This window comes from Pinus tabuliformis, chromosome Q (assembly GCF_031772625.1).
Source record: "Pinus tabuliformis cultivar Carrire ecotype Pingquan chromosome Q, CPIR1, whole genome shotgun sequence".
Taxonomy (NCBI): domain Eukaryota; kingdom Viridiplantae; phylum Streptophyta; class Pinopsida; order Pinales; family Pinaceae; genus Pinus; species Pinus tabuliformis.
The window spans coordinates 1142844852-1142856877 of record NC_142296.1 but is presented as its reverse complement, the minus strand read 5'-3'; the positions used below and the strand labels follow the sequence as shown (position 1 = coordinate 1142856877).

At 33.8% G+C, this 12026-nt stretch overlaps 1 protein-coding gene across 1 annotated transcript; it reads left to right on the top strand.

Moving 5' to 3' along the window:
* The first annotated feature begins 658 nt into the window (after positions 1–658).
* On the top strand, positions 659–1558 carry LOC149223609 (G-type lectin S-receptor-like serine/threonine-protein kinase At2g19130). The gene has a single exon (XM_089387946.1). The coding sequence runs from the start codon at positions 659–661 to the stop codon at positions 1556–1558; it is 900 nt and encodes a 299-aa protein (XP_089244072.1).
* Positions 1559–12026: the final 10468 nt, after the last annotated feature.

Below are 12026 nucleotides of genomic sequence, written 5' to 3'. Positions count from 1 at the left end.
TCTTTCAATCACTAACTCTGGACATCACTAACTCTGGACATTGATGGAGAAGGCCCCAAGAGAAGATTAACTCTGGACATTGATGGAAACCTGAGGCCATACAGTTTGGTGGAAGAGAAAGGTACATGGAGCATTGTTTGGATGGCGGTCCGTGATCAATGCAGAGTTCATGGCTTCTGTGGAATGTACGTTCTGTGAATATACACTCGAAAGCCCAGTTGTACATGTCCCCCTGGTTTTCACATTAAAGATTCCACCAATTGGTTCCAAGGTTGCCAATGGAATCAAGAATTGGATGGGCACAGAACAAAGCTTCTGTATTTTCCACATACAAATTATCCTACCTTCGAACTATCCCAACGTGTTGAAATTACGCTGGAAGAGTGCAAACATTTGTGCATGAATAATAGCGGTTGTGAAGGCTTTGTCTACGTGGATGGTGCCGGATTGTGTTTTCCTAAGTATTTACTGATCAATGGATACCAATCTCCCTGTCAGATGGGCCACATGTACATCAAAGTTTCCAGCAATGATTCTACTGTTTCTAATATTACCGGTGTGTCTCAGCCTTTGCCATTAAACTGTTCGCCTTCCATGGATGAAGATATTTTGCTATTGCATTTGGTGTTGCAGAGCTGTTTTGTGTAATACTTGGTATATGTCCAGAACATATAGAGATCTTGGCTATGAACATCTAGCCTACTCAGACATCCCCGGGGGATTCAAGAACTTCAGCGTTGCAGAATTGAAGAAAGCGACAGATAACTTTGAGTTAAGACTGGGAGAAGGAGGCTTTGGGTCGGTGTACAAAGGCGTGCTGACTGATGGTGAGGTGGTAGCAGTGAAGCGACTGGAAGGAGTATCCCAAGGTCATGATCAGTTCTGGGCGGAAGTTAGTACGATTGGGAGAGTCCATCACATGAACTTAGTTCGTATGTTTGGCTTCTGTGTCGAAGGAAATTACAGGTTGTTAGTTTACGAGTACATTGAAAATGGGTCTCTAGACAAGTATCTGACCCCAGAATGCCAAGAAGTTGGCAACGACAGAATTTTGGGTTGGAAAGAAAGATTTGGGATTGCAATGGGAACAACGAAGGGGTTAGCCTACCTTCACGAAGAATGTTTGGAATGGATTCTGCACTGTGACATCAAGCCCCAAAACATACTTCTTGACATGAATTTTTGTCCCAAGGTTGCGGACATTGGGTTGGCGAAGCTGGTAGATAGAGATCTCTCATTCTCCTTCTCCACAATTAGAGGCACACGGGGTTACTTAGCACCGGAGTGGGCAATGAATCTGCCAATCACGTCCAAGGTGGATGTTTATAGCTTTGGGATTGTTTTGTTAGAGATAGTGACCGGAAGAAGCTTGTTATCCAGTTCAACAGGACATCTGGTTCAGTGGGTCTCTGCAATGATGAGGGGAGGGAGAGATATTGAGGAAGTGGTGGATCCGAGGTTCCATAGAGATTTTAATTCGGCAGAGGTGAAGAGAATCCTGAAAACAACACTTCTCTGCATCGAGCAAGACAAGGATGTGAGACCAACCATGAGTTAGGCCGTCGAAATGCTTTCTCAACCTGATTCCTTTACATCATCAGATTCTATTTTGCCGAACGACTCAGCCAAATCATTTCCAACTGTCTCTTCCTCTTTGTTTGCAGTTGAGAGTCAGCAACATGCGGCATAATCATAACAAGTATAATTTTAGGGTTAGGATTTACTATTTGTAAGAGTAGAAGGAAGATATGGGGTTAGGGTTTAATATTGGGAAGCGTTGGTATGTTAGGTACAAGTAAGATAATGATATGGGGTTAGGGTTAAGTATTCCCAAGAGTTTGTAGGCCAGGGATATGTAAGATTTTTTCAAGATATTTAAATTTTAAGATAGATTTTTACTTTTACTATTCATATATAATATATATTATTACAGATATTATTATTATATTATATTTTTTTCATCAAACTATTTATATGATTTTATTGTTGTTCACTCATTTCATTACAAGATAAATCTGTTGTTGAATTATTTTTATATATAATAATAAGGTTAATGAATGGGTGTGTGCAGTACTGAATATGTGGTTAACATGTCATGAAAAATATTGTATCACATGCTAAGCCTGTTGTTAAATATAAGCTTAGAGACTGCAATGTATGCAATATCGAAAGCTCTGTAAGTTCCCATGAACGCTTGTTAGTTTACAACATGCATGGTTTAGTTTCCAATGGCAGCAGAGTCAAACAAGTTAACGATATGCTGATACAAAATATGGAACTTTCCTACCAAAATTCTTTGAGCGACTCCATGGTAATCCTGAGGCCGAACTAAAGGATAATGGAATTCTTTACACGGGGATCTTTAATTTTGATAAGAGATTCATCATCTTTGCAATTTTCCCTTTTTAATAGTTTTAAATGATAATTAATATTTAGATATTATTTATATTATTTTAAATTCATTAATGAATAGTAAATAATATATATATATATATATATATATATATATATGTATAGATATAAAAGTTGTTTTTTAAAATAAATTATTGTAAATATTTATTTAAAATTATTGAATTGTGTATTTTGAAAGAGAATGTGAATTTCTTTATTGAGAGGTATATTTTCAATTATGATGATTTGTGTTGAACAAATTTGATGTTGTAGATATGTGAACTAATTTTATTTTTTTGTATGTTTTAGTTGTAAGTGATTTCGCTTTTATTAGCATTGGTGTTATCTTTTTTATGTTATTATAATTGATTAATTAGTTGGTTTTGACATAGAACTATATAGAATCTTTATTTGGTATTAGAGCATGTTAATTTTTTTGGATAATCATGTCAATTTTTGTTAAAATTGGAGAGTAGACATCATTTTCAACCAAAATTGTATTGAGCACTCTAACTTAAACAAATAATGTTACACATATAAATACACAACTCTTGTTTCAAGATGAACAAACTATCTTGGACACATAATCTCAAGGAATATCTCAACCACACACCAATTTAGGAAGCTAGCTAGTTGGCGAATATATCTCTTAAACCAATTAGATCTTACACCCTTAGAAAATACGAACAAACTCTCTACATAGAGATGAACTCTACCTAATAATAACCAATAATCCTAACAATCAAATATGATCACACACATAAAACAAGGAGGTACATAGTCCAACAATTCTAACCCCTTGCTCATTCTATAATTTAATGGAAGTGATTATCAGTAACCGTGCATCATGACGATGACATTTAAAAAAAACATATTTATAGGAGATTGTAGAAATAGGTTATGAGGAGCCAACCGATTGGAACACTTTTACAACCAATGATAGAGCCACTAAGATGGAGGTAAAAAATAAGAATGTTGAAGATTTATTTCACATACATATAGTTCTAGATAAGAGCTTATTTCTAAGAATGGCAAGTGCAAAGACAACTTAGGGTGCTCGCTCTACAAGAAGCTTTCAAGGCAGTGATCAAGACAAAGTTATCAAACTATGGACACTAAAAATAGATTTTGAGAATCTAAATATGCAAGAAGTTGAAAATGTGATGACTATTGTGTGTGTGTAAAAGATGTATTCAATAAAATGGCTACTTTTGGAGAAAATGTAAACAAAGAGGTTGTGATTTAAAAGGTGTTGAGGTCTCTAACACTAAGGTGGAACCACATTGCCATAATCATTGAAGAAAGCAAATATTTGCCTACCCTTTAGCTTGATTTCATAGTTGGATCTCGTATGTCTCATGAAGAAAGATTGAGAGATTCATTTAGAAAAAGTGATAAGAAAGCTTTCTCCTCCAAATTGAAATTTACAAAGAATGAATATGCCAACACTAGCACCAAAATAAACCAAACCCAAGGTAGAAGTCAAAATCAAAAGTATTCAATAGGATGTAGAGGAAGAGGTGGTTCAAGAGGTAGAGGTAGAGGCCGTTTTGATAGAAGAAATAGCTTGTGTTATCATTGTAATAGATATCGGAACTTTGAAAGGCATTGTGGATTCAAAGAATGTAATAATAAAAGGGTGTTAATTATGCTCAAGAGGGTGATGAGGCCTCTCCAAACTATTTATTTGTATCTTATGACAAAGTTGAAAATGGTACTAAAGATGTATGATATTTAAATTAGAGGTGTTCTAAACACATATCAAGAAATAAGGATTTTCATTCTACAATGGATGAAAGTTTCAAATCCAAAATCAAGCTTGGTGATGACAAAACATTTGAGGTTGCTGTAAAAGGAGTTATGGGAATCCATATTAAATAAGGTATAGAAAGTATTAAGGACATTTATTACACTCCACAATTAAAGCATAATTAATTGGTTGCACATGAATGTCAAATGAAGGTGGTAGGCTTCTAAGAATTTTCTCAACCACCTTTTGATCTCTGACACTCTCCTCATGAGCACTAACCTCATTTACTACCTCGATGACCCGAGTAATAAACTGATCTACTGATTCAACATCTTTCTTTTGTAGATTTTCAAACTCGTTCCTCATGCCTTGATATAACTTTTCCAAAATCTCCTAACCTTGATGGACACTAGTTGCTATGAAAATCTTAAGAAATATGGAGTCTTCAACTCAATTCTGCAAATTCCATAGTGCTCTTGAATCCTTTCTTTTTCTCTATACTAGTGCATCTCTTTGGGCTCTTGCCATTACTATTAAATATCTATTTCTTCATATTTGTTGACCACTCCTTTCGAGTAGTCCAAATTCTTCAAAAAAATATTTATCTTTATTTCCTATAGTGGATAGTTGGTGCTATTCAATATGGAACCTTTGTGAGTTCTAATTATTGGTGGAAGCCATGACTGACTTCTGTAATATCTCTTCCTTACTATAAATTGGAAACTTTCACATTGATTTTGAAACCCTTATAAAAGTCTCATTGCTTCACTTCTGGAAAGGAAAAAAAATACTTAAAACACCCAATTATAATAACAAAATCACTTTTCACCAATTTTTTAAATATGAAAACTAAATAGCTAAATTAATAAACCACTTTTATCTAGCGATTTTTTTTTTTTTTGAAAAAGTATTTGTAAACCAACACCTTGAAACTTGAAACAATTGACATTTTGTTATTAATCGAAAGGATTCATGCGTATTTTTCTTCCCTAAAAATATTCATCCTTCTCAAACTTGAAGCTGATCTCCTCCATCCCTCGACAAATTATGAAGTTCAGAGCAATTTTTTTCTTCCTTGGGTGCATAGCTTGCTTTTCTAGCCATTAAATAGATTTTACAATGCATGGAGAAATTTTTAGAGTTATCTAGTAACACTATGAGATTCTAGAGATGTTTAGAATTAACAAGCTTTAAATATATTAGTTATGTAAAAATGACTTGACTTAACATGCAACTGATTGTTCCACTTTAAACATCATGCAATTAATTTCTTACTCTAGTTAACAAAGGAGATTACTATACTTTAATAGTTTACTTAATAGATCTTTTGGCCCTTTTTTTCGGAATCTCGTGATATTTATAATTAAATGAGCAGTTTAATTAATATATATTTTTGGTTTTTTTTGGAATATGGTGATAGAATTTTGATTGAGATTGAGATTTCTTGATATTTAAAATATTATTTTGAATGCATAAATGGATTGAGGGCCCTAAACAATTTCTAAGGCACTTAGACAAATTACACAAATAAACCTGTAATAGTGAGACTACATTGTTTTAAGCATCTCATGTCTAACTCTTTTACCTTTTGGGTCTTTTTGAGCTTGCATTCACTTCAATTTGGAATCACAAGTATCATTGTGGACATGACATTTCTTTAATTAAATTGAAAAACAAAGAAATCATTACTTTTAAAAATATTATGTGGAGTTTAAATCTAATGTAGAAGCATCGCCCCCACCCCAACCAAATTCAATCCTAGAAACTTCCACAAGGGCAATGTGGAATACATTGAGTAGGACATGAAATTCCTTTCATTTTTTATGTAATTGTAAATGTTTAGAAGCATCTCGAAGGCTATCATGGCAATATTACTCACTAGGCTGTTGGTTTTTTTCAGTTGTGTCATGGGCGACCATCTTCAATGTAATATTAGGCGAGAAAGGGCTAGGAAAATTTTGAGCTAGGCCAAGGACCTTAGACCTAAGAGGCGAAATATGTAATCATTTTATTTTTTCTAATATATAATATGTGCACCTATTTAAATGTTCATGCATTTTATCATGTCCATGGTCTTTTTAGAACCAATAGGGGTTGTTATGTTTGCAAGTGGTCGAAGTCTATACTCAACAAGATTTCACGAAAGCAGAGTTAAATTAAGGACCCTTGTAGTCGACCCATGAGCTTCAACACGACAAGTGCACATCGAGACCCCAACTGGCCCGACCTCCTACTTGGGGTAGAGCCCAATTGGACAATCGATTCCATCTCTAGTCAAGATCCACCACAAAGGATTGAAATATCCAACCCCAACTAACACAATTTGCCCAACTTCTGATGTCAAGGGAAATGTTTCTATGATATTTTGGCATATTTGAAGTGTGGTTTTGGGATCTCATTGTTGCACAAAAGATCGTGAGTTATTTTTGTTGAAATTAAAGAGTGCATGGGCCCATAAACCACATGCTCCTAGATTGGAGCCACTAGGGGTTGGAATGAGGAACCCATGGAATTGATCATTAATCAAGTGGTATTAGAGTGCGGGAAGGAGGCACAAGAGAACACGATAATTTCTCAAGAGGTGGGGAAAGGAGAAACTGCCAAGCGAGAAAGGGAAGCTCGAAAGGTTCAAGGGGAGGAAAACCACGATGCCAAAAGTGTTAGCCAAAGGAGAAGAGTCAACGACGTCATGTCAGTGAAGGATGCATAGTTGAAAATCACTCAAAGATACATGTGGAGATTAATACCCCAATGGTGAAGATGGGCGAGATGCAACAGTAAACAAACATGATCAAGAGATCATGGAAATTTTCAAGTGCGGGAGTTTGACGCAGGAGCATCGACCCCACCCCAATCGAATTCAATTCCAGCAACATCCAGAAGGGCATCATGGAATCCATTGAGGAGGACATGAAATTCCTTTGATTTTTTAATGTAATTGTAAATGTTTATAAGCCTCTTGAAGGCTATCGTGGCAACATTCCTCCCTAGGAAGTTAGGTTTTTATAAGCTATGTCAAGGGCGGCCATCTTCAATGTAGTATCAGACCAGAAAGGGCTAGGAAAAATTTGAGTCAGTCTAAGGGCCTCAAGCATGAGAGGCCAAATATGTAATCATTTTCTTTCTTCTAATGTATAACATGCGTGCCCATTTAAATGTTTGTGAATTTTTTCATGTCCATGATCATTTTAGAAGCCACTAAAGTTGTTGTGTTTGCATATGGTCGCAGTCCCTTCTTAGTAATATTTCACCAAGGTTGGTCATAGGTATGAATGAAGAGTTAACTCAGGGACCCTTTTAGTCTTCTTGCGAGTTTCAATATGACAAGTGCACATGGAGACCCCGACTAACCTGACCTCTGACTTGGGGTGAGGCCCAGTCAGGTGGTTGGGCCCATCTCTAATCGAGATTCGCCACAAAGGATTTAAAGCTCTGACCCCAACTAATGCAATTTGACCTGATCTCTGATGTCAAGGGAAATGTTGTTGTGATATTTTGGTGCAGTCAAAGCATGGTTTGGGGATCTCATTATTGTACAAAAGATCGTGAGTCATCGTTACTGAAATTAGAGAATGCATGGGCCCATAATCGATAGGCTCCTGGATTGAATCCACCATGGGTTGGAATGAGGGAACCTTGGAATCTATCATTCATCGAAATCTCTACCATCCATAATTATGGATACTTAAATTAAAATTTTGGAAACCTATTATGAAATAAATGCTTGAAATATTAGAAATTATAGCAAGAAAAAGGCTCAATTTTGACTTGTGCCTTAGTCAAATTGAGTAATTCAATTTTCCATATTTGCAAGATGAGTTGGATAGTAGTTAACTTGTGTGCCATGGCCTTGTTTACTAGTCGACTCAGTAAATTTGAGTTATAGGCTTGAAGTAAAGTTGTGCATGTAGTGATTTCTAAGAGTTAGCAATCTAATTGAGATATTGTTAGTTGAACTCAGTTGACTGATCTCAAGTCATTAGTTGAGTCTGTTGAAGGTCAGTTGAGTAGTAGAATTGTTGTTGACTCACTTATCTCTTAGTTAACTAGTCAGTCAGCTAAAAATAGACATAGTAATGCATGTAATTCGAATTGCCTAGTTGAGGTGGAGGAAAAGTCATGTTTGAATTTATATGTGTATATTATTGAGTGTACAATGCTTTTGCACAGGTGATCATTCCCCTTGGATTTGCACAAGTAAATAGGGAATTTCCCTATTTTTTAGGAGCTTAATCCCTCTAGGATTGTGCAAGGAAATAAGAGGTTAGATGAGGCTTGAATTGGCTAAGTGTTGGCCATAGCAGGTTAGGAGGCAGGAGACCAAGATTGCACTACAGGGTGTGCTTCAGAGTTGAAGCAAGACATTGTAATTCTTTCTCTTTTCATTTGAATTAATGCAAAGCATCGGAGACCAAGATTGCACTGCAGGGTGTGCTTCAGAGTTGAAGCAAGACATTGTCATTGTTTCTCTTTTCATTTGAATTAATGCAAAGCATCGGAGCGGTTTTTCTAGTTAAGTTTCCCTATAAATCATTGTGTTATTGTGGTTTTGATGGTTGCATTCTATTGCATGTGTTTCTAAATTGTGATTTCCATTCCACATAATAGTAGAAGAAGTTTGTAATCTCTTGTATTCAATTCCAATACATCAGCAGTAGTGAATTTCTATTAATTTCTGGACAAAATTCTATTCCAAAATACACACATATTTATACATGTTATGTTATGTTATCTAAACATTTCAACTATGTCAAATTAGATAAAAATAAAAATAAAAATAAATAAAATAAAATAAAAATTTTAATAATTTTAATTATTAACTAAAACATTTTAATTGGATCAAATTACATAACTAAAAACAAAAGTAAAATAAAATTAAAAAATAATAATATCATGTAATATAAACATTCGTTGTTTTGGGACATACAACCCATGACATTATTAACTCATGGTTTTCCCATGGTATCCTTGTAAAAATTTTAAGGTTTAACAATAAAATCATTTCTATTAAACTCTCTGCTTTTTCATTTTATTATTGTTTATTATTGGGATATGTATATATAAAACTAACTTAATCTAATATAAAATAAACAATCTCTTTATTAATGTGATGGGATATATATATATATATATATATATATATATATATATATATATATATATATATATATATATATATATATATATATATATATAAGTTACCATAATTTGGGTATTAGTTGTTGTGGGAATGATATATGATTTGGAAAAGCACTGAGAGACATGTATCAATAATTACTTCCATGAATGATTTTTTACCACTTGTAAGTGATTTCAAGTCTAATAATTAAATAATTAAACTATTTCTATTAAATGTTTTGGTTGACTTTTTAATTGTTATGTATTAATGGCAAATATAACTTGATTTAATATAAACTAAATAATCTCTTAATTTGCTTCACTACAGCGCAAAGGGGGTTTTAAACAATTTTTGGGTAAATTGTCTTAACTTGAGGCAAAAGAAAACTTGTCTATTATCTTAAATATTATCTTTAAGTGGGTGTCTCAAATTAAATTGTCTTAAAATATTGTCTCTATAAAGACAATATATAAGACAAGCATTTTTGTCTCTCCAGAGACAATTTCATTTGTGTCTCTCTAGAGACAATAGTTGGGATTAAAGACATATTGTCCTTAAAGAGACAATGTCTTTGATACTAACTATTGTCTCTCTAGAGACACTAAAAAAATAACATTCAAAGATAATACAACATCACTTTCGTGTCTTTAGAGATAATATAAAATAATGAATCTAGAAAAATATCTCACCATTGAAATAAACCAATATCAAAAGTATTTAATTAAAAATAAACTACAATATTATTGATTAATTCATATTAGGACACAGTGGAATCGAACCACCAACCTCCTGCTTATAAAGTAGATGATCTTCCATTAAGCTAGCATCCTTTGAATAGTTATGTGAGAGTTATTAAATAGTTAAAAAAAAATACATCCAGATTAAAATCACAACAACTGAAATTATATCAAAATCGCTCTCAAAATAAATTTAATAAAAGAACTTTACAAAGCAGTCACAAATATCAGTCAATTGAAAATAATACTTTTGAATGGAATGGTTGAAAAAAAAATAGCTAGATTTACATTAAAGTTGGACCAAAAATAATAAAACAACAAAAACCCTTGAAACACAAATATGCCAATAACTTTTCAAATAATATAGGCATGATGATCCTTTACTTTTGGTGGCTCCTTTCCACTAATGGTGAAGAAAAACATCATCAACATCTAAAACCTAACTCAAGGTGGAAGAGAATAATACCTGCTCTTGCTACTAGGTATTTGGCATCACCAAGCTCATGTTATACTACTTATTCTTGTGAGGAGTTTCCTGTATCAATTCAGTACTAGGATTTAATCGAGGTTCATATTGCAAGTAGCTTGATGCCATTCCAACTAGTTCAATTGCATCTTCATTTGGATACTATCCATCTAAGGAAAATTCCATTAGGACTAACACATTTTTCCCTCGTATAAAATATAAGGCCCGCAACAATAGTTCCCATATCATAATTTCTGACAGAATTTCAAATAACCATGGAGATTGGAATCTATAAGTATCATCAGAGAAACTTCAACCTATACTAGACATATATGAAAATGAGGGTAAAAGATACCTACTTTTCTATCTGTCCCCGAGTATTTGAGATGGAAACCAACAAAGGGAAGGAAATGAGTTTCCGTAAACAAGAATACTTAAGATAGATTTTTTAGGAAACTGTAGGAAACAAAGGTAATGCCAAGAAACAATTTTGAAAAAGGTGAACAAAAGATCTTTACATTGAAGTTATTTCCCTTCACCTACCATAAAATATCTTATTTTTTTTACTTGAGCTTCCATGTTTTAGAGATATTTCTTTTGATTTAGTGAGCTAGGGAAGGATTAGAAAACCCTTTATTTCCTTCTTTCTATTTTTTCAAATATAAATTCTAAAAAAATAATGCAAAAACATCGGAAGCTCCCAAGAAATTTTAAGAAACGATTGAGGCATTTCCAGCCTTTTGGAAACGATTTCTTGCATCTAATTTGATGAGACTCGTCATTAGGTAATTATATGGACCTTAATCCACCTCCTAGCTTAGTCAAATCAACTCTTCTCACAATTTATTAGATATTTTGATTGTATTTTGTTTAATGAGATGATTCAAAGTGAGATATTATGCCTAGTGGACTAATGTGCATTGGTTGCAGGTTTGTGAGAGAAAATCATGGAATTTTGGCTAATTAAGGGCTGAAAATCGAATGAGACAAGGAGGAGAGATTTTAGGAGGAAGATCCTTCTCATTGACTCCCTCATTCAAATATTCCTCCATCAATCACACTAGCTCGGAGTACAAGAATCCAAGTCATGGAGATCAAAAGGTAGCCGAGCAAGTCATAGTTAAAGAGCTAGCTTATCTCAAGTTTGGGAGCGGATCCTCCCTATATTTAAGGAATTAATTGGAGACTTTAGTTGTATAAATAAATAGGCCAAGAGCCTCATTAGGATTTTAATTTTTGCTGGAAAAACACTAGTCATTTTCGAGTTCAAGACTTGTGGAAGACATTGTTATGTAATTTTTTATTTTGATAATGAGAATGAGAAATTCCTTGATCCAGCACTGAGTTAACTCAGAGGGATGAAGCTCTTGGTTTAGGGCCCAACCCTAGCAGCAAAGGCTCCTCTTCTTATATTTGTATGCTTAGATTGATTTCATAGATTGATGGTTGAATTGTCTTTAGAATTATTACATTGCAAATAGTGTAGATTTGATCAGTTTTCTAATTAGTTTGCTTCCATTTGTGCTTTAATTTAGCAGTAGCTTAAAAGAGATAAAGGAACAT